Here is a 23,961-nt window from a genome sequence, read left to right on the forward strand (position 1 = left end):
CAGTGATGCCCAACCTTTTTTCCTCGGCGGGCCACTTTGGTAAACATTTGTAATCGAGCGGGCCACCAAATATAAAAGTACTCATAATCTCAATCTTAATACAATTTAGTTAGGTACACATAGTAGGTTGCAATATAAAAACATTTTTATATACTTTTTATTTTTATTTTTGTATTTTTTATTTATAAATTAATTAAAATCGTATTTTGTAATAATTTTACTTTTTTTGGAATATTTTGTTTTATTTTAATAATTTGTAACGGGCCACATGGAATACCTTGGCGGGCCACATGTGGCCCGCGGGCCGCGGGTTGGGCATGACTGCTGTATAGAAATAATTTGTCAATAATTCGAATCGTACCGACAATAATACAAATCCAAATATTATATAGGTGGGTAAACGAAAAGTGTTTAAAAATTAAGAATGTCAATATTATATGTTTGAAACAAAATGTATGATAACGCGTTATTTGTAAGTGAATAAGTAGTACACTAGTACTACAGACTACAGTATGATAGCTGTATAGGTATAATGTATATGATATATGAATAATGATTAATGAATATATATTATGAAAAGGTATATTATCGTCGATACAAAAGTGAGTATAAATATTAAGTACACAGGGTGATTCACCAATAAGCATGATCCAAGCATGATGGTGAGGGGGCACCAATGTAATCTTAAAAATTAATATATTTATTCAAGTTCTTATTTTTGGAATTTTTGAAGTATAACTAATACCTATCCATGAAAGCTAAAATTAAAAATATTTAGATTATATTTTATACTATTTAAAAAGTGTCATGTGGAGATGCAAATTTATTTTTTGAAATAAGAAATTTTTGCTTTTGGTTTGTTGATTTCATGGTTTTTTTTTTTTTTAATATTGGACGCATAGTCAAACACTCATACTTTGACTTATCACGAACTACTATAATATTTATTATTATATTATATTATCCTTAAGACCTTAACGACTAAATTTAAATAATTTAGAAACTCGTTCGTATTTCGGTTAATTTACTGAGTATATTACATAAAATATGGTGCTAAGTATAGGTACTTGAAAAATCTTACTTAAAAAATCCAAAAATCAAAGTTTTAAGAAATCTATTATTATAGGAAAAAATGGTGGCGAGCATTCTCGGCGAATTGCCCAGCGACCCAGTATACTATGCAAACAACGAACCTTAAAGTTTTCGACTTCTGCTTTCCTGTCAATGATCTGTTCGGTATTTTTCCCGTAAATGCGAACCAGCACGCCATCATTTTCTGAACGCGAATCGTCGAACAAACCGACCAACTTGTTAGTAATACCATCTGTGAACAACTAATGTTTTATGCACAATATTTCGATTAGTTTAATTTCGGATTTTTCGGACATCTTTAAAATAAATAAAACTGCGATATACTTAGCTTAGAAGCTTATAAAACTATTTAGTACAATATGCGATATATACGAGAGTTTTCACATATTATGTATTTATAAATTATTAATATTGGTTTTTTTTTACCTTGCATCTGATTTTTTCCAAATCCCAGTCCGGCCTTATTAGTTTCAATATGATTTGAGATCCTTTTTCAATATCGTCGTCTTCAACAAAAATGGGCAAGTGAGGAATAGCAGACATTTTGAACGATCGTGAAGCTAATATGTTATAAAATAATTTGTATGTTTATTGTTTATACGTCACATCTATCGACACACAACGCGCACGGTGTAAAAGGTGGGACGCGTGTGATGCCGCGATACCAATCATAGACCAGAAATATATTGGCTTCTGATCTTGCCGACCACTGTTTTCCCTCTTTCAAATCAATATACGAGTTAGTTCTATATTGTTAATTGGGCCAGAAAATAGATAAAGCTATACATTGTCTTACAGTTACAGACACGTAATATAATCTGAAAAATAAATACAAATAATAGTATTAATTAATTTAATATAGATATGAGTTACTCGGACTATTGACTATAATAATAATTGTGTATATAATCATGGTAGGACTTATGAGTAGAGTTTAGTAGGTATATAACAATACCTATATAGTATGACGTGTAATATTTTTAAACGAATTCAGTTAAATATAAACACTTTGTGTTCCGCGGTCATTGAGACATCAGACATGCCATTAATATAATCGAGTTTGATAAAAATGGCCAAATGTGTTCTATACCATACTAAGTAGGCATTATATTATGTAATATTCGTACCTTGAAAGTTGTTTCCGAACTGACTACATCATAATGTATCTAAAAAAAAAATATTCCCGGGGAACTAATTGGAATACTTTTATGTTTTACAGAACTCTCATGCGAGTTTCAAATATATCCCAGGAACACAACATGACGTGTTGTTTGTGATAATAAAAAATGATGTAACTGTTATCGGGCTTATAGTAACTGAATAGTATTTTGTGCACATTATTTGAGTTCAATAAAGTTATTATACTTATACTTTTTTTTCAATAATCCAACAACCTCCAACCACTTATTTTACACTTATTTTAGTAGTATATACAATATGGATAACTATGAATACCGCATGATATTATTGATACAATAGGTACATGTCACATGATTAATGATTATACGTTACTGAGCGTCGAATTCTACATAATATTACGTATTTATAATTATTCTACAATCGCTACATTTGAAAACATTATATTTAACAAATAATTTACTACACTATGAATGTAATGGCAATCTGTACAATGTAATAGTGTGTACAAAATATATATTATGTAATCGAGTCGACTATTTTAAGATTACCTATATGCATAGCCATGAATGTACAATAGTTACAATAAGTTATAATAATAACATAATGATATAAAATATAATATTATAACAGTAGTGCATTATTAGGTATTAAATAAAATAAAGGAAATAATTTAATTATAGGTTCAACTCGTGTTCGTATTTAAAATATGTATATACATATATATATTGTTTATATGCCATGTTTTTGGAAAACATTAGTTTAACCATTGATTTTAAAGTAGACATAAAAAAAAAAATTATAAAATACTATAATATAATTATTTTATTATAAAATCAATGGTTTAACCTATGATGCCTATGCGTATAGGTAACTATGGTACTATAACTGTATACTATATAATACTTATATGAGAAGTATAAATAAATTATAAAATATAAAAATATAGTTTGACACACTGTGTCTGCATTATTAAATTTTTATGGACATTTTAAGTGTTGACGAAATTGAATAATTAGACAACTGCAGTAATGATTTCAATTATTTTGCTGTCGCTTACAAAATATAAATCGAAGTAACATGAAACTTTTCAACCATTATTTTCCAAGCACAATACAATTTTCAAATTATTTAGATCAATTTCAAGCTATCAATGCAATTATAGCACGTAGCTATATTAGCAAGGTTCTATACGATTTTACGATACATTGCGAGTATATATATATCGGGTGTAACTTATATATAATAGTTAATATATAGTATATACGATATACCTATACATATGATATAAATATGTATTTTTAAAATAAGATTTTACAGTGTTATCTATTATAATATACTTTCTAAAGTTTAAAACATTTTAATCACAATTCAGTGTTGAAATAATCTGCCTGTATAATAGAATGACAATATATAAGTAGAAATTATAGTTAAGTAGATATGTATAGTAGGCACTCACGTGTACAATGATAGGACTTCAGTGGTTACTAGTTGTAATACAATTACACAAGTATTAGGTAGGTACGTAATTCAATATATGATGCCATTACTCCGGCTTAGAAACAATAATTATATCTAACTGAGAACTTTAAAATATTTTTCAACATTTTTGAAATCTATTCTTCAATATTTCAAGGTTTACAATTTCAATTGCGTTGTTTAATACACAAATACATTTTTTATTAGCTGAACTAGTAATGAATGCCAAACTTACGCACGATCTCTCAATTGAAACACAATAATTTGTACAAATGTATAACTATCAATAAAACGTTTTGTAGAAATATATATTTATTTATTATATTACTGGCTGGGGTTACCTGGTCTTCGTCCGTGCCATCACTTAATTATCTTATATCTATGGATAGGATTATAGTTTTATTTATTGGCTATATTTTAATAATTTCATCATTAATTCCACTTATAGTGTAGATTTGGCAGTTGTGCATTATAACAATTTATTATTATTATATTGATCCAGAAGGACAAGCCAGAAATGAAGTCTTTAAATTTTATTTGTGTATTAAGGTTGAACAAATTATATTGTTTTGTCAACTAAAAAAAAATACTTAGATAATAATAAACGAATTGTGTACATTTTAGTATATAATCTATTAACAAATTATAATTGATTCTTTTAAACACTCAGTTTCTCTGAAGTTGTAAGTTTTTGTAAACAATTTATTTCTTATGATTTTAACGTCAACCGAAAAAATTTTAGGTTCTGAACGGAGCGATGAATGTATTGATTTTGCAGTAAAAATACTTCTAGTATTATAAACAATTATATGACTGATTACTAATATGAAATTCTAACATTTTAAATGTGTACTTATTGTTATTCAAAAAAGTTAAAACTTTAAATATAACAATGAGAAAAAAAAGTTAAGCAATTATTTATTTTCAAAAATGTTAAAAATGTTATTTTATGATGATTTTAAAATGATATGGAATAAAAAATTATGTACTCAAGTACATTTTGAGATAGTGAGTGTTTACTGTTAAAGAAATCACTCTGTATATTTAATTTAATTAATTTGATGAAATTCAAAATTCATAATCTATTTTTATTTGCTGAAAAAATGTATTTACATACCCTTTGATACTCTCAAATAATTTTGTTAATATTAAATGTCTACAATTAATTAATTTATGTTTGTTAATAAATTAACACCCACACATATGGGTAATGATGATATAAAATAGATTTAATAAAAAAGGGTAAACTATGTTAACTCGAAAGAACATTTTTTTTTATAATTCGTAAGTTGTAATAATCATTAATATATTTTTATTATTTTGCTTTATCGACAGACGCAATTTTACTACGTTGTTTAACATTCTTCTTCAGCGATCGTGTATTTTTTTTATTTGAAGCAATTTTCTTCGTATCATCTTGTGTAATATTCAAGGATTTAGAATTTTCATTAATATCTTGGGAGTTTGTTTGATTAGTTTTTTCAATATTTAACGGTTTATTGGACTTTTGAATATTTGCGTTATCATTGTAAGCAGATTTTAAATTGTTTTCTGTAGGTTTAATTTTTTGATTTTCAGTTGATGTACCTGGAGTTAAAGTTTAATATTAATTTATAGAAGTGTTCTTCGATTAATTAACGTAATATGTTTATGATAAGCAGGGTTAGGATTTTGTAGCATATGCATATTTCTTATAAATTGTCAAAAAAATTGAAGAAAATAAAAATAGATTAAATTTAAATCGTCATTTAGAGAATTGAAATAAAAAATTTAATTTTTGAATGTTTTGCAAATTTTTATATTTTAGTACTATTTTTTAACTTTTTGAGATGCTTATTCATTTTGACCGATTTTTAACCAAAATTGGTCATACTTTATGAAATGGCATTTTAATAAACGTATTTTTACTTACTAGTTACTGCTTTAGAGCAGCAAAGTTCATCATTTCGTATATTTGGTTCTAATTTTAAACTTACATAATAACTGAAATTGTTAAGCGCTGATTTTGATGGGTCCCCTGCTTTATTATCATTTACGGCTGCGATTATCATTTATCAGTGAACGAGTTTTGAATGGGTTGTATTATATACTGTAAATACAGTTGATTCAAGTACTCTTACTAACCAGTTGTATTTTAGGTTGAACATGTTGTGGCTTTTCTTTGTAGAGTCTTAACTCGTACAGTTGCTGTACCTTACTTTGTCTTAAATTGCACACTTTTACACATTTTTTTTATTATATAGTTTTAGCGATATTTGTGCAATTTTATTTGCTATAACATCCTAACCCTGATAATAAGGGTATACCCTTATATATAATGAATTACGATAATACTTGTCATTTAGTAAAGGTACTTACTACAACCGTTGTTTTCATTAGCTAAAATCGAGGCTAAAATGGTAAACGAGTCTTTATTAATTACATTTTTGTATACTTCGTGTAAAGGTGCATTGTCCGTAGGTCGCCTTAAAGGGGAGAGGGTTCTTTTAAATTTTCTATCCACCTTTGACCTCACGATTTCTAACTTTTTCTTCAGTATTCCTAACTTTTCATTTGGGTATAATAACTCTTCATTGTGATATTCATCAAATATTGTATATTGAGGTGTTGGTTTTAGATATTCTGAATTTTCTTTATAATTTTCATCAACGTTTTCTGTGTTTTGTTCGGCCATTGTGTAAAAAATGTTTACTATTATTAATAATGTTTGTATCTTACATATTTACTAAATAAATCAATAAATTAACGTTACCATGCCCATAAATTGTTATGAAACACAGAAGTTATAGACCACACATGCGGGAATATTATATAAGTTAGGGGAAACATTACTCTTCAATATATAGTTTGTTAGCTATCCATTAGAAAGGATACTATAAAATAATATAAAAATATTAATTATCCAACAAGTACCTAATTTTTAATAATTAACATAATTTACAGACAGGCTATCATCAAATAATAATATATTATAAAATAAATAAAGATACTCTATTTATCAATATTGGTATTATGAATCCCAACAACTCAAATAAGGTCACTTAAAATGAATTTTCTAGTTTTTTTTTTTTAGGTTTAAAACAAAAAAAGGAGAGTTGGTCTGCTATAGCTATATAGGTGTCAAGTATACTTCGTCATTGAGTATACCACTGTAATGGACGTGTTAAATTTGAATTCGATGACAAATTGTTGCATACGAAAAACGATTATGAGTAAGACGTTTGTCAGCCAATTTTTCGATATACGAGCATACGTTTACCTCGTAAGACAGAAAGTCGTAGGTTGAACTACGTTTTGCCAAAAACATTATGCATAGGCATATTATAAAATATTGATCATAACATTATTTCCAGGATTATTCATTTCATATACTAAACTAAATGTAACTTAAGTCTAAAAGTAGTAAGGTATCAAGTACCAACGTAAGCGTAACGTAGAATGGTTCGTCTTATAAATAACTTAAAATGAATCTAAATACTTTGAAAACGTCATTGTGTTGTAAATAATTATATAGCCATATAGGTACACCAAACGTAGTGGCGAAAAGTTTCAATTCCCCACGAATAATATTTTTAAAATACAAGAAAATAACTAAAACTATTATTTTTCTTTTAAATACACAATTTTTTCAAAATTTAGACTTAAAATATCTATGAAAAGTGCTTAGTTACCTAATCTATTAGGGATTTAATTAATTTAATGTATTTATTAAAATGTTTGATGTTTCTTATTCTTTAATGCAATCGAAAACAAATACAAACATACCCCCTACAAGCTCCCCCTAGCTTCCTCCCCCAAGTACAATGGAGGGTAGTGTCGTAAGCCCCCAACTCATAAGGAGTCGCTACACCCGCATGTTGTCTCCGTCTTACGAACGTACGACATGGCAAATTTGTGTTCAACAGTTTTAATTTTGAGCGATAGTCTTTAATATTAGAGAGAATTAACCTATTATCAAACTTAGAGGCATGACCATTATCTATGCTTTCACATGGATTTTATAGCAATAGTTTAATATTTAAACAAGTTATGAGCAAGCAAACCATTACAATTTAAAAATTCTCATAAATGGCTTAAAAAAACCCACTTGAATGCACAGACAATATCCTTGCTAAAAGTTTCCCAATTCGTTATATTGTTAGGGCTTACTAATTACAATAAAAATTTGGAACTGCCGAACACAAATTTGTCATGTCGTAAGTACGTTCGTAAGACCGTTATCGATAACAATTCACAACCAATGGTGAGACACGCGGGTGTGGCTACCTCATAATATAAATACGGTTTGTTATTATCATATTAAAATAATGTAACGTAATAAATAATAATAGGTAATCGTGCTTACGCGTTGGATGATCCGTTAGGTTTGTTCTACAAAGGCCTGATGATTAGACTCTAATCGACTTATTCGACCTGCTGCTCCAGCAAAGGACGCATCCGGACCGACTAATTCTGTTAGCCTTGGCTGTCCCCGTGCGCAGAAAATTCAAACGGGCAATGGGAATCGCGACGACGGACAAACGTAACACGTAGTCGAGATTCTACACGGTCGCTGACCCTGACGTGCTGATGAGTACTACCATAGACCATTGGCCTACATTAAACGGACGATGAGTATTACATAATATATTAGATACGTGTTATATTATCGTAGATTAAATATAATATTATGCTGTCGTATATTTTAATAATATTATTATGTATGAAACATTCAATATTATCATCAACGTATTTAATCTTCGCGGGACGAATGTTTACAAATATTGTTATCAATGTACCACAAACACGAAAACTAGATATCTGCTGATAAGGAGCCACGATTAAAAAACGTACCGGGAAAGATGGTGCGCTTATACTGCCACTGGTGGCGCCTCGATCGTTTGCTTAGCAAGAACGCGGGTTTAATAAAGAAACCATGACAGAAACGTCAGAAACGAGAAACGTATCTTAAACCGCGGCAGCAAGTGAACTGTGCGTCATTGAGGACCTACAGAAATAAATTATGTTATTTTCGATATTTTTGATCAAGAGTATTCGATGAGACGGTGACCCACATAGTGTACAGTATAACCCGCGAACGTGTATAATATTTATAGTTTATATATGATATATCCAATGTCACATTAATGGATATTCTTTGTTATCTCATTTATCCTATTTGGTACTATTCGGCTACTCCCTAAAAAACTCGGATATTGCCGTGAAAGTGTAATAAATGTAATAATTTATCATTTCCTGGAAATTATTCAGTTTTGAACTTCAACATCTAGTGACTGCTTGGTGCATTTTGTTGCATTATACATTTAAGCAGTTATTACTTGTAGACTTATTTTCGGTATGATACTAAAAAATAAAGAATCGCTTGTTATAAAAAGATTATTTATAAACATTTTAATTAACAAATGTATGACAGTAAATTTCAATACATTGACATTTGACACCAACATTGCAATTATTATGTTTTTATTTCATATAGAAACCAGCAACAAAATATTTATGATTTATATACCTATATATTTTAAACCACTAATTATTGAACATCTAGAGACTAGACTAGTAGAGCATTACAGTAACCGTTATCCCAAATTTATAGTTCATACATTTTGCCATTTTTGAGCGCAATGAGTGAGTGGTATTTGGATTTTATATAATACATCATTGATAAAAAAAATGTGTAGTTAAATAATGTATTTTAAATATTCAATATAAATTATTTTACTGTATAAAGTGGTGTATTAAAAAACATAGGGCTCTATGGTATGGGGTGGAAGGACAAAACTCTTCATATGAAGTTAACTTAAAAAATTCTACCCCCCCCCCCCCAGAACTCCTCCACTGAGACAGGGGTAACAATTAGTATTTTCCAAGAGCTACATTAAGAATCTAGAAATTGTTTGCGGGGCATCAAAATTGCAGTAGTCGATAAAAACCAATGAATAAAGATGATAAATTTCAACTCCAAAACATATTATATTATTATTGTTTTTTTTTACTTTCTTTTTCCTGCCTGCAGGCAACGCCATACAGTGGCCCCGAGTCTAGACTAGGAGGTCGTGTACGACTGTAAAAGTGGCAAAGTATATAGATTTAATATGCATTAAAAGTATATATAATATGACAATACTAGAACACAGGTAAAAAATAAGTTAAGAACATATTCATTAAAAATGTATTATCCAACACTTTATTTTGTTTTAGTGGAACTCTTTATGATTAAAACTTACACATAAAAACAATATATATATATAATATATAAAATTATATTGGTATAATTTAGTGACATTTTACATACAAGTAATTTTTGTTGCTTTTACGTATATTATATAAAAACGCTTTACAAATTTGAAAAAGAGAAAACAAAAAAAAATATATATAAAAACATAAAACGCACCATTTTTAAAAAAAAAAACAGTAACCAGTATACTTTGACAATACATAAATAAATATATAAGATTATTTACATTAATAACAATTGTTTTTGCTTAAATTAAAATAATATAAAATTTAAATGCTCGGTGTATTATCCGTGTACTAAAATAAAAATAAATAATAATGTGATAGTTACTGTGAAAATTAATTTTTAAAGAATAATTATTGAAATAAAAATTCATTAAATATAATATGTATATTGAATATGTATGTCAGTGGTAAAGTGACAAAATAATAATAAAAAAAAGTGAAAAAAAAAATTAAATATAATAGTACTTTTTTTTACAATATTTCTCTCAATGTAGTCACAATGTTATTGCACCGTTTTATTTTTTCATCAAAACAATATTGTCAAGAACTTTTAAATATAGATTTATATTCAATTTTAAAAACAAATTATACTTCATCAAGACTATAAAACAATGTTGATATTTAAAAACATACCAAACTTTTAAAGCATAATAGGGTAATTGACAACCTAGAAATGATAGGGATGAGCACAAGTTTTGAATGACGAAAACATAGGGGGGTATGAGCACATTTAAGCGATAGGACAAATGAGATCAAAACAATTTTTAAGAAAATATATTTACTGTCAAACATGTGACTCAAGAGGTACATTCAAAAGTTTAGACACAAAGTTTGGGTCGGCCATGCTCCTGGGTCTAATACCTCTTTCTTTTATTCCATCCACAACACGAGCCCAACTAAGGTCTGGTGAACTGGTTCTTCTATCTTTGCAGCTTTTTTCTAATTCTTCTCTTTCCTTATTGTCCAACCATGTGATCTTATCAAAGTCCTTTGTACCACCCACTGTATGCCGCCTCTTGATGCTGCGATCAGTTGTAACACCGTTTTTACGTTTTTGGCGCGCTTCCTTATCGCGCAATGAACTACAGCGTCTAGACAATCCTTGTTTTCGCTTGTTCATGTTGCACTCGGTCTTCTCCGTCTTGGTGAGGGAGTCAGATCGCCGGTGTTTGGAAGCGTCACCGTTTTTTGTCAGCATCATTGCCTCAAACTTTGTATATTTGGATATATATCTTTCATGTTTATTGAGTGACTCACAACGACGCAGTTTTACATGATTCCCATAGTCTGGACGGTTTTCTTTTTGTTTCAATGATTCGGAACGACGCAGACGCACATTTGGATTGGTGTTGACGTCTTGAAGACATTCAAAATTATCAACTTTTGAAGAATCTTTCATTGATTCACTAGTTGAATCTTTCATAGTTTCAATTTCCTGTAATAAATAATGATAACAATTAAAATCGAGCCAATATATGACAGTTGTTGACATCAACTTACATGTTTTTCGGTTATATGCTGACTGCGTCTTTCCAAAGATCTATGAAAACTCGGGTCTCTGTAAGTCTGCACATCTGATTGTTCACCACTTGATAAAGCTACCGGCTGTTTCTCTTCAACATCCACAGAGTCACTGGGTATTAAAAGGGATTTAAGTTTTTTGTCAAAAGCGGAGGTCAGGCTCACCAATAAATCCCCTCCTGGAAAATCAAACACAAAACTCTTGTCATGCAACACAAGGATAATGCTTAGTACATAGCATGTTCAACAAACCATTCAATTAGAATATTAGATAGTCTACAACATTATGGTAACACACAGTTAAAACAACGAAACATAACACTGAGAAAAACCATTTGTCAGCCATTACCATAGTTAAAAGTAATATCAAAGACAATAAAATGTACCCAGGTAAAAAATAAAATAAAAATAAAATTCATAAGCTTTTAAATAATCGAAAGTGAAATTTTTTTACATGTACACCCAAAATGTTAGAAAATAACTAAATCAAAAATTAATCACCAAAATAATTAAAATGAAAATTAGCTAATTTGTTAATGCATAAAAATTAAAGTAAAATTGATGTTTGTTAGTTTTATTCCATCAACATATTATTATTACAATTTTCAATAACCACTTAAAACTAAAACAGAAGTCATTTCATTGAAAAGAAAAAATCAAATGGATATAAATTTGTTGTAATTTAAAATGAGGGCGCTGGTCTTCTACTCAATGGTAATGTATTCACACATTTGTCTTTGAAAAATTGAGCTTTCAAATCAATCAAGTAATGGATTAAAAAAATGATTTGTTTCTATTTCATTTTGCAGTTTTTGACTTCATTAAATTAATACAACAAGTTTAAAATGAAACTGAATTAGTAGTTGAACAGTTAATATAAAGAAGAACTTTAAAAAGAGCAAAAAAAGAATATCAATGTACAAAATTCAACAAAGAATTTAAGATGACAAGTAAGAACTTTTAAAAAGAACACCTTTTTTTAACAATTTATTTTATACATTAATTATATTAATGCAATTTAATATTTCATTTTCATTGGTATGTGGGTTTGTTTTATTATTTTTAAGTACCTATTAATCATTAGGTATAATAATTGTTATTTATAAGAGTACAAGTGTATCTATTCGAACACAAATTTCCAAGCACTTGACTTTTGAACATACGAATATCATTTAAATTAATAATATGAGATTGTAACATAACATAAATAGTAAGTTGATAAATTATGTTTCAGTTATTCAAACACAATACATAATATACTAACATTCAAGGCTGGGCATTAACAAGTTACTTTTTAAAAAAAATAGTTTTAAACTTAAAAATTAAATTTTTTATCATGATATGTAATTAGTAATTACCCATCTAATTGGTTAATTGTTAATTCATTATACAGTCATATTAAGTTTAAGTTTTTTCTAATAAAAACTTTATTGATTTAGATATAAAAATTTATCTGTACAAATTATTGTTTAATATGAAAAAAAAATTATTTGAAATATTATTTCTAATATTAGGTATAATAAAGATTGTAAATACTAAATTGTAGACTGTCAAAATATTGGGCGTACTATTTCTAGTTATTAAGGATCAAAATACAGTTTATATTAACCCAACGATAATAAAAAGGTGTTGTCAAGAAGAATTGCTCGTTATATGTAGAAATTTTTATAATATATGTAGGAAATGGTAGGTACATTTAAAAATATGAATATTGACAATTTATTGGCGTTAAAATTAGATTTTTGAAGTTTTAGATGGGCATAAGGTAAACAAGCCAGTCGGCGCAGACTATATCATCAAAGCTTAGGAGTATGATGTTTTTATTATAATAGCTTACTGTGGTTTTATAAGTTGTAAATATTCAGTTAAAAAAAATTTTAACAAAATAAATAGAAAAATTAACTTTAAACCCTTCTTAAATTTTTGTACATGAAATTAACTCGACGAGTTAAAAAAATCAGTTAACTTGCCCAGTCATTGAAGTAATATATAAATCTTAATGATTTTATGTGAGTAATTAATATTTTATATTAGTCTTATTTTTTAAACACAAAAAGACCTTTTTAAAAATAAAATAGTAATTCTATTGGTAAACAACAATAAAATCAAGTGATATTTGAAATATAGCAAGTAAATAGAAGCAGAAAATTAGTAGAAAAAAAAGCAAAACCATGTTAATTGATCAAGTCATTTGAGCTAAATGTATAAGAACCTTTCAGGTTGGTAGTAGTAGTAATGCGGATACTGGTTAAGGGATGTGCCAAAAACCCATCCTTGTCGTTTGTTACTTAAGTGCTGATGTATGTTACCATTTGCTGTAAATTTTGTCAATGAATCTCAAACAAAAATGAATGAGCCGGACGTGCAGTGCACGCGATCGGTAAATTACTTTAAGATTACGCAATAGTAAACCTATTTAAGTGTATACAAAGCACAACACTATTTTTTATAAGATAATTTAAAAATTATAATTATTTCCATTATTATTCCACTTTTATTAACATATTTTGGGAATGGAATAATGGTTTAAAATACATATTTATACATAATATTTTATGCAATACAGAAACTACTAATTATGAACATCAGTTTTATAATTATAATTACTATTGCGAACTCTGTAACACTGGCCTAATAAAAACTGATTTTTACCTTCGTCAGATACATGACTTATAGGACGTTCATTTGACATTCTTAAACCATCACTGAGTGAATCCACTGACCATTCATCAGCACTCTCAATACTTGTTTTTAATCGTTTCTGATTATTTTTTAAGTCTGAGTCATTTGATTGTTCAGTAGTTCCATTAGTTGTGCCTTTGGATACTTTGACCATGACTTATGGGCAAAAAAAAAAAAGTTAGCAAAATAATGATTTAATTCTACTAAGAGAAATTTACCTGGAGAATAATCTTTAGCTAGCATTAATGCTTCGTTAGGTTGAGTTACAGGCTCGTCAAGTCCAAAATACTCTCTTCTTCTTTGACCTCTGTTAATTTCTCTTTGAAGCATCGCTTTTGTTTCTTGTTCAAATCGTCGTATTCTTTCTTGAGTAGTTTCAGCTAAATTGACATAAGTTTTAATTGGGGGAGCACCATCATTATTTTGCGATGGTAAATCTAAACTTTGATCATTTGTTGTTAGGTGTTCAAGACTGTCTTCAGATTCATTAAGGCTAGTACTTGAAACGGTTTCTGAACTAGCTTTTGAGCTGTTCAATTTATCTTTGTTGGACACATCCTACATTGGAAAAATTAAGTATTATCAACAGTTTTATAAGATTTAATATTTAATTTTCATACATGTTTAATATCAGATGCACTTGGAAGTACACTAATATGAGGAACTATATTATTGGTTACGTTGGTACGAGACTTTCGTGATACATTTGAATTTTTGCAAGTAGCTCGATGCATTTTGCGATTAGCTGCAGCAACAATATTGGTCACAAGATCTTTAGCCATAAATGGTGTGTACTGATTGCCAGAAACTTTGTTGATGTTATCCAAAAGATTTTGATTTGGAGCAGATTGTTCAATTTCTGGAACTTGTCCACAATTTTCAGGTATGGATGCTGTAAGGTCTACCACATCTCCGTTGCCAAAACACCAATCAGCCTGTTGAATGGAAAAAAAAAATAAGTAAAATAATTTAAAAAAATAAATAATAAGTATAATAATAATAATAATTCATAGCTATTATCATTACTTGTAATATTAGCGATTCCACAATGCGGCACTGATGACTCATATCTGTGACCATAGTTACCATGTTATCATCAGCGGAATGAACTAGGGTAGGGCCAAATACAATAGCCAAGTTACGTGCTTCCATTTTGTTGACCCCGCTATGATGAACAATTTTTTTAAGGTGCATCAGCAAATACCTTAAAGTCTCAAAATGGTGGTCTGGCAGTTTATGAACCTAGAGTACATATACAAATGACAAACTTTTCTAGTTAAATTTAAAAAAACTTTTTTACGTACTAGTTCACGCAGTTTAACCATCCGTTGAACAGGATCATCAATTTTATCAGCCTCAATGAAATGTGGATACATTTCAGTTGTTAGTAGAGCATCGGGAAGTCGCCTAAAGAATGATTTTAATAGGCTAGAGATTACATTCACATCTGTCCACCGAGGATCTCGTTGTAGAAGTTTAAGGGCCATATCTGGGGTTTCCATACCACCGTTGTTAACCGCTTCGGTTAGTGAAGTAATAGCGGCCGTATTACCAGGTACTCTAAAAATTAAAACATGATAACATATGATGATCAAATAATAATAGAAGTGCATTACAATTTGTAGAGAAAAATAAATGACATACCTGTAGATGCCGATGATATCCAACCCTTTTTCTTCAACGATTGATGTACATACTTCTACTATTAAAGGTACAAATTCGGAACGCGTCGACTGCAGAACAAAATATTATTATTGGAAATGTATTTCAACACTTTTAAAGATACAGTTGGAAAAAAAATTATTCCGACTCGTCTTACCGGAGGGCAAAGTTCCAGAGGTATGCCGATTGCAGTGCCCGGGGGTGGTGGTAGTGTGGGCATAATCGGTGATACCGGCGACCCCGATCCTTGTTGTATTTTTTTCAGTTGTTTAGCCATTCGATTTTTCCAAGTATTGGTAGATTTCGGAGATTGTGGTTGTGATGTTGGGCATGGGCTGCGGTCCGGTTTTCGCGTCTTTGTGATTGGGGAATCACCGGTGGGCGAACGGTTTCTGAACGTACCTAACTTACGTATGCCCTTAGTATTGCCAGGCGAGATGCTTAAACACTGAAACACAAAACCAATAATGAGGACAGTCGAAATTTTTGAAGTACCTATTTAAAGTACACCAGTATTTCGAATATTAGATGCCTAATTACTGTTGGTATATTGGCACAGCGACTCTTATACTTGACGAAAGATACCAACCAAGACTACGCTCGTGACGTATGTATCTACTCGTAAATCAGTGGCGGCGTCAACTTTTTATCCTACAAAGAAACTACCTCATATATGTACCCACCCACCAATTTGCTAACACTTTACTTTTCACATATTTTAAACGTAGGTCGTATATGACTATGTACGAGTATGCAGAATTACAAGTACTAGGATGAACTAGTATAGCCATCAAGATACTGGAGACTGCAGGAGTCATTGGAAGCCCAGCCCAACTTTTGCATAAAATAGCTATTCTCGCCGCCTATGTGTACAATTTAGATACTGCGGCCATTTTTAAAAATAATATACAATTAAAAAATAAAAAACACATTATATTGCAGCTATCCAACAACCAGCAAAACTGACACGGCTGACACTACACTATGCGTTACGAAATCCACTTACTTCTTCTGCGGACAGAGGTGCCTGTGCCTCGAGAGCTTGTTCCTGCAATGCTTTCAACCAGCGCACCATGGACGAAGTATCGTCGGCTTGAAGCAGCAGTTCAGTGCACCCCATGTCGGCGACGCTAGAGCAAAGTCGCATCACGTGCTTCCTTTTGGTGTAGTCGTGAGCCACGTCCGTAGTGGACGTTCTCAGGTTGATACGATCGCAAGACACGTTCACGTCGTCCGACTTTTCTAGGGTTGCAGGAGTCTATATCAAAAAAAAAAAAACAGAATTAATACAAAAAAAAACTCAAATGTACCTTTATAGAAACCATTGTTTTTTTTTTATTTATTTATATAGGTAGTCCAAGAACGTAATGAAATTCAATACGAGAATTATTAGTTCCTATACATACATTTATACAACGCTTATAACATATAAGTATAGGTAGGTATATAATGTATGGACATACCCAAGAACCGGTAGACGACCACCGTTTTAGTCGAGGATGTTTCGACGCCCGGAACCACATGGGCATACAAGAATACCTAAGACGCCGGTCCGGGGAACAGAATCGATTCATATTATTTGATTTAGCGAAAAGCGCAGTGTAAGAAAATGATTAAATCGTGCACTATACACGACGTAGCCGTCCAACGTTTGGACGCTAACTGTTACCGGTCAGATCGCGGATGTGGAGGTTCTGTGGCAGGCGCGTGCCCCTATTGTCATGGGCAGTTGGGTACATAATATGTAATATATTATTCGTGGCGACGCGTGTGCACGAAGCGCAAAAAAAAACCCAACCGAAAACCCAATGGCTGTGTCTCTGTTCGGCGTAACGAAAGCTCTGATGTAAACAATAACATTCGAAATTTTGGAGAAAGTGAAACACAAAAATCAAAAGATAAAGATCGCGTTATACGTGTATTATAACACATAATACCTATTATATTATTTTATATACACTTCAGACGTCATCTGAGGCTGAGGTGGACGATATAATATATTATATTGAGGGTGTAGTTTTCTTCGATCGGATAAAAAATTCGTAACAATAAATTCCGCATTAAAAAAAAATCAAGGTTTTATGCACGGGTATACTTACGTCGACCGAAATGTTAGGAATAGACTCTCGTTTTTCTTTGTACAGACACAACGTCTGTCCGCGTACAACGGCCCACACCGGTTTCCACGACCGATCGCATGCTTTCTGTAATAATATAAAAATATTTAATAATATGCGACATATTATATTATACACGCTGAGAATAAGCAAAGAGGTGTTTTTTTATATTTTATTTATCGTCTCAATGATTATTATTATTATATATTGACATTTACGTATTGACTATTGACACCACTTAGTTATAATAAGATATTATATGTATGGTACAGCACGACGATAATATTACCTTGCCGTCGATCTGTATCACTTTGCAAAGCAACGATCCTTCTTTAACGACGCGACTGTTGCCGAGGTCTTGGAACGGCGGGCCATTTTTCTTCGTCCCCAGTATGCTACTGCTACACAAACACCGTTTGGAAGGTAAGTATTAGTATATGCACATAAAATATTAAATACGGTTTGAGTTACATTATATATTTATATAATATACATATGAGTCGTATACGGTCAGAAAAACGTTCATAAAAGCAATTAAAATTGTTTTATACAATAACTGCACGCACTATATTATTATGTCTAGTAATTATAACACGAATGCACGACTATTATTATACATTATATTATGTTATATGTTTTATAATACACATTAATTTTAAATTATATACATATTACACTACTTAGCGAATGTCACGGTATGATGAAGTGTATCGCAGAATCATACATAACAATACGGACATCCGCTAATTCTTTACACATAGATTCTAAGTGGAATTGACATTTTTTTCGAATTTTTACTATGCATAAATTATATGAACACGGGATATAATTATTTTTATTTTAACTGTTTTCCAACTATTTATTGGGATTTGACACTTAACACTTTTTTTAAATTTCTGTTTATAATATTTTTTTTTAAGTTAAAATTTGGAAAATGTAATACAAGGTTCTTTATAAGTTGTTATTATAGCAACATCAAATTATCGACAATACATAAATGCATATTTTTTTTATAGAAATATTTGAAGGTTGACAAAATCAAATATTTAACAATTTAATCATTTTGTTGAAATTAAAAAAAAAATTGAACTCAGAGACTTGAAACTTATCGCTATTATCGGAGGAATATCATTTTCTACAATAAAATTTTCAAAATATTTAGATTAATGTCAAGCTACAACAACTTATTCACACCGTTCTAAGGTATAGATATAATATAACATGCGTTTTGTTTATTTCGAAAATTAGTCCAATACAGTAGTACCTACTAACTACCTATATTTATTATTTACTAATATACAGATCAATTACTAAGAGTCTCATAAGTATATATTTTAAGATAATATACACTGTCTCCACTCAGATGTATTTTTCGGATGCAATGATTTATTATTGAATTATAATTTAACAGAATATCTATTACATTGGCCTAATCAACGACAGAGGTACACTCAAAATCTACTGCAAACTACAGCGGAGTTCGTTGGTTTTTTTTTTTGCTATTAGATATACCTCTTTATTACGACACTAAAGGTTAGACGCGTTATTAAATATTAATATTAGTTATTAAAACGGCGGTTTTAACGGGGGACCCACTAAACGATTACACTATGACGATGGCAACTTTGGAGTGTTTTCTTTGAAAAAATAATTGATATGGTGCAAATATTGCGTCGTTACGTGTACGCACTTCATACTGCACGCCGTTTACATACATTGTAATAAAAAACATGCATGTCAAACGGTAAAAAAAAATTGAAAAAATACGTTATTATTCATGAACTAGGTAACAGATGCATAGATAATGATGAAAATAGTAATACATAATTCATATAATGCGGGCTTCCGAACACCGCTACCGCTGTGATGGTCGGTCGCGTGCCCGACACAAGTCATAACTATATCAATTTAAACATCAATTAAAAATTGGGGAGGGAGGATATTTTTGCCAGTAAACAGTTTTTAACGCGTCGCTTCGGGTACCGTACAGGTAGGTACGGCATATATTGCAGTGTACACGAAAACATTCAATGTCTTTTCAATGGCATACATGGATATTTTCAATGGGATGGGGGTTATACAAAAAATATTATGTTTATGTATCAAAATATTTTTTAAATTGTATTCGCCTGAACATAAATACTAAAGACTAAAACACCCTGACCCCCGTGTGTACGTCGCAGATAGTCTAGTGTATAGTTACTTCATTTTAACTGAGGCTCAAAATCATTTTTAAATAAGTATATTTTATACAATTTTTTTCGACCAATATAAATAAGATTACATTTCCAAGGTACATTTTTTGAGAAACACTGTTCCTATTAGTTGGTTGGTTGGTTTATGAGTTTTTGTGTTTCAATATCGTTGTTCAATATAAAAGTACTGCAGGATACCATTTACCGAATAGTATTTGTTTTTGGCAAAGCGTACCGACAAAATTACTAAAAGTGATTCAGTAGCATGTAATAATTTATAAAAATCCGATTCAGAGTAAGAATAAATTATGGGCAGTGAGTCGGTGACAAAAAACTTGTACATTTGTACAGACACATAATAAACGCACAGCACAAAGAAAGAAATTACCGGAGACAATAACGCGTAATAGTTTATACTAATAGTGTATAAGATATTGTTTTTTTTTTCAAAGACGTGGAAGAGTAAAATAATAATAATATCAAATTACACCAGGAGGAGTAGCGCTCTCAAGAAATTGAAAAATAAAATAAAATTGCTACATAACAGGTCAGTAATAATTAAAGTCTCAAAGGTATTCGAATACAACCATAGTTGACTATGAGTCTCACACATCGAGTGCTAATAACATGACACAACAATAAAAAGTAATTCGATAGAATTTTCGGAACGACATACGTGTAATTTATTATTTATGTTTTAGGACTTTGGGTTAAGGTTAGGACTAGTATTAAATAATATATTATACGTGGATCATACCTATATTTGGTGTATGGATCGACAAACGTCATAACGACGAAATAATTCATGACGACGATTATCTTCATACATTATGTAAACAGACTATAGAATAAGATATTTTTTTTTAAACGAGAAAAGTAGCTTTGCTGTTGTAAGTTTCGACTTTTGAGTGTTTATCATCCCTAAAGTTCTAAGTACGTCGTGGAGTAATAATATATAGGTAAGAAGTATGACGTTAAATTTGAACCAAACGCAAAACTTATTGAAGGATCTTGTATGAATTTTTTAAAAGTTTTTGACTGAAAAGAAAACCGAAATCGAAAAAAAATGTCCATGTCTAGAAATAGCTCAGAAAAATCAAAAATACTTTGAAAATTATATCATAATGTGCACGGAAATTATTTATAAATATTCGGTGACAATATCAAGTATCGATAGTCAGCAATAATTTATGCTTTATATAATATATATTGCTTAATTTATATATTTTTTGAAGCTATAAAAATGCGTCTTCAGAGTTTAGGTTCAGACACAAGACATATAAACAAAACCATAATACCTATTGTAAAATCAATACATTCATTGATTCGCTCAGAATTTAAAATGTAAATAATACTAAATACCTATTATGATATGGTTTAGGGAAACATCTGTAATTATGTTATATTCTGTTACATAAACCATTTGATTTGTCGACGTGAAAACATAAAAAATCGATAATGCGTTGTTTTTTTTTTTGTCGAGGGGGCCCGAACAACAAATATGGGATTTATGGTATAATAATAAATACACCAAAACTAATAGAGCCCAAGGACTCGCGAGTATTAATTACTGTAGTCCTTGGCGATGCGTGATTTATAAAAACTAGGACACTACTATAGTTTTTATTCTCTATACACTGTATGTATATAAATATACAATATACGCATATTATATAATACCATCGTCGACTTACGAAAAATCGATGTATACAATATCAGCGGCTAACGCGCACTGATCGCGACAAGCGCCGTTATCTTTGCGATAAAAATTCGTTAAAAAACACATTTTCTTCCAGAATTTATAACAATGACGAATATATATTTTGATTCTTCTAGAAAGATGTTCGATATCTTGTGTATATTATATTACTGTAAAGGTGGCGGCGCGCGGCGGTAGTGTCTGATGTTGTATGTCCAGAGCAAACGACTCGAATGAAACGAAATAGTTTTGGAAACAGTTGTGACGAATAATAAAGTGTTCGACGAGGACTCGAGGAATCCGAATCTAACAAAATGGATCATGTTTCAACAAGCCGGCTTTGGTTATTTATCTACATGAAAAAAAAACTTTTTTCACCGAATTAATTTTTTATGCCATATAAACGACTTTTAAATTATTTAAATTAGATTTTTTGTCGAGACACGTCATATATTATACATAAATAACGTTAGTACATGCTTATAGACGTATAGTCATATTAAGGTAGACAAGTGACGACCAGTGGCAACACGAACGTTTTCAGAAATTCAGAATTATTTGGGGAAAAACTGTTTTACGTCGACCGCCCTAGTCAAAAATGGTGGCTGTGAGCACATTCCGACAATTATCAAACGTGTACAAACACGATGGGGGATGACAATAAATTGTTGTAATCCTGCAGGGATTGAAAAATATGGTAAACAAAAGTACTTGTATATATATGCTCAGCTATATCTATTGGTTATTATGTGAATGATTTTTCACGATTCAGCAGAATATGTACGTATACAAAGTAACCGTTATTACAATTTGATTGATTTATGTGCATGGGTTCATTTTTAGTACAAAAAAATGTTCTCTGAAAGTAGCTTTATTATGCGGAAAATACAAAAAAAATAATTGGAAAAAAATTAACTCAATAGGAAGTAAAAAAAAAAAATGTAACAAAACCACAGTTATGCCTGAGTACAATTTTATTGAAGCGAATATTTTTAAATAGATCTCAATCATAAACGATGAACTGTACAGAAATATTCATCACAGGTTTACAGGTTTAACTGTAAATTAATTGTACCTACAAACTTAACTGTAAGATATTTCCAAAGTATATTAGAGTGATTCATCAGGAATTCTCAGCCTCGTTTTTTTAAAAATAATTAATTAGTTCAAATTTTGATTTTTGGAATTTATATAAGTACCTATTTAAATGACATTTTTTTTTTACAAAGTTAATACACTTTTATGCCACATACAAAATGCCCCGAAGGGATATAATTTATTTTTTAAATTTTTTTAAAAAATCGGAGTTCAAACGATAATACTTATTTGAACTATGAAGTTTATACGAAGTTTGTATTGACTATTGACACATCTAAAATGGCATACACATCTAAAAAGGTATCTGAAAATATTGGCTATAGCCCATAAGTATACTAAAAAATGCTAAAAATCTGAATTTTAATTTGATATTAATAAGGATAAAAGGTGAACAATCAGCATGCTTGGTAAAACACCCTGTATTATATAGGTTTTGTGAAAATTACGCACTTCTTGTTGGCGCGTCAAATATAATATAATATTACAAGCGCACACAAAACACGTTCTAAACATAATATATTACAAGACAACAAAATAAAACAAAATAGAAAAAATAGTAGTACAAATGACATAATGTGGTCAGGTCGGACGACACTGATATCGAAATACTATCTATATGACTAATGTACAGGGAAATCTATATAACATGTGCAATCCAATAAAATAATAAAAACAGTAATTTAAATATCAACGAAGAGTCTACATGTAAGATACATGACACAATATATCCACATAATTATGTTATATTAGATGGATGGACTGCATATAGTCCCGGAGAAAATATGTATGTTCAGCAAAAACAGAGTTATTATTAACAGTGGTCACACAGAAACAAAATATAAAGAATAAGTCACATTATAATAGACGAACCCGCGGTCACAACTTGCGGCGGCATCTTCAAAAAGTCGCCGTAACCTTTGTATGTCACCCGGAAATAACGGAGCGCGCCATTTTTTTTGCACTCTGCACAGTATATATTGTTACATATTACACATCATTATAATATAATAATATGTATTTCGACTAATGTGTTTTGCAA

At 30.2% G+C, this 23,961-nt stretch overlaps 3 protein-coding genes across 13 annotated transcripts in view; all 3 read right to left on the minus strand.

The window, feature by feature from the left end:
* Positions 1 to 8,474, minus strand: part of LOC111036773 (ethanolamine kinase 1) — a 14,933-nt gene extending 6,459 nt beyond the window's left edge. Inside the window, exons 1-3 of one of the 4 annotated variants that reach the window (XM_022318937.1) lie at positions 8,054 to 8,474; positions 1,519 to 1,910; positions 1,194 to 1,334 (exon numbers count right to left, since the gene is read on the minus strand). In XM_022318937.1, the coding sequence (XP_022174629.1) occupies positions 1,194 to 1,334; positions 1,519 to 1,635 (258 nt within the window). In that variant the 5' untranslated portion in view covers positions 1,636 to 1,910; positions 8,054 to 8,474. Of the gene's footprint in view, positions 1 to 1,193; positions 1,335 to 1,518; positions 1,911 to 2,047; positions 2,069 to 2,219; positions 2,335 to 8,053 lie in introns of those variants that run through there. The other 3 variants (XM_022318938.1, XM_022318939.1, XM_022318940.1) reach the window with 3 other exon arrangements.
* On the minus strand, positions 4,841 to 6,755 carry LOC111036774. The gene is made up of 2 exons (XM_022318941.1): positions 6,067 to 6,755; positions 4,841 to 5,295 (listed from the first exon to the last, which is right to left on the minus strand). Exons 1-2 carry the CDS (start codon positions 6,380 to 6,382, stop codon positions 5,024 to 5,026), a joined length of 588 nt encoding a protein of 195 aa, XP_022174633.1. The 5' UTR covers positions 6,383 to 6,755; the 3' UTR covers positions 4,841 to 5,023.
* Positions 8,475 to 10,688: 2,214 nt separating the features above from the next.
* Positions 10,689 to 23,961, minus strand: part of LOC111036784 (rho GTPase-activating protein 21-B) — a 43,789-nt gene continuing 30,516 nt past the window's right edge. For 6 of the 8 annotated variants that reach the window (XM_022318965.1, XM_022318964.1, XM_022318963.1 and 3 more), the window contains 13 exons: positions 23,793 to 23,885; positions 18,220 to 18,331; positions 17,913 to 18,017; positions 16,820 to 17,071; positions 15,971 to 16,261; positions 15,796 to 15,884; positions 15,456 to 15,711; positions 15,178 to 15,393; positions 14,772 to 15,086; positions 14,370 to 14,709; positions 14,122 to 14,307; positions 11,449 to 11,648; positions 10,689 to 11,383 (listed from right to left, as the gene is read on the minus strand). In XM_022318965.1, coding sequence (XP_022174657.1) covers positions 10,733 to 11,383; positions 11,449 to 11,648; positions 14,122 to 14,307; positions 14,370 to 14,709; positions 14,772 to 15,086; positions 15,178 to 15,393; positions 15,456 to 15,711; positions 15,796 to 15,884; positions 15,971 to 16,261; positions 16,820 to 17,071; positions 17,913 to 18,017; positions 18,220 to 18,331; positions 23,793 to 23,885 — 3,106 coding nt within the window. In that variant the 3' untranslated portion in view covers positions 10,689 to 10,732. Of the gene's footprint in view, positions 11,384 to 11,448; positions 11,649 to 13,681; positions 13,785 to 14,121; positions 14,308 to 14,369; positions 14,710 to 14,771; positions 15,087 to 15,177; positions 15,394 to 15,455; positions 15,712 to 15,795; positions 15,885 to 15,970; positions 16,262 to 16,819; positions 17,072 to 17,912; positions 18,018 to 18,219; positions 18,332 to 23,792; positions 23,886 to 23,961 lie in introns of those variants that run through there. The other 2 variants (XM_022318968.1, XM_022318962.1) reach the window with 2 other exon arrangements.

Source organism: Myzus persicae, unplaced genomic scaffold (genome assembly GCF_001856785.1).
Source record: "Myzus persicae strain clone G006 unplaced genomic scaffold, MPER_G0061.0, whole genome shotgun sequence".
Lineage (NCBI taxonomy): Eukaryota > Metazoa > Arthropoda > Insecta > Hemiptera > Aphididae > Myzus > Myzus persicae.

Coding starts and splice junctions, on each gene's coding strand:
- LOC111036774 (XM_022318941.1), bottom strand. CDS start 6,382: ATGGCCGAACAAAACACAGAAAACGTTGATGAAAATTATAAAGAAAAT. Junction 5,296..6,066: donor TAATGAAAACAACGGTTGTA/GTAAGTACCTTT, acceptor CTTTAACTCCAG/GTACATCAACTGAAAATCAA.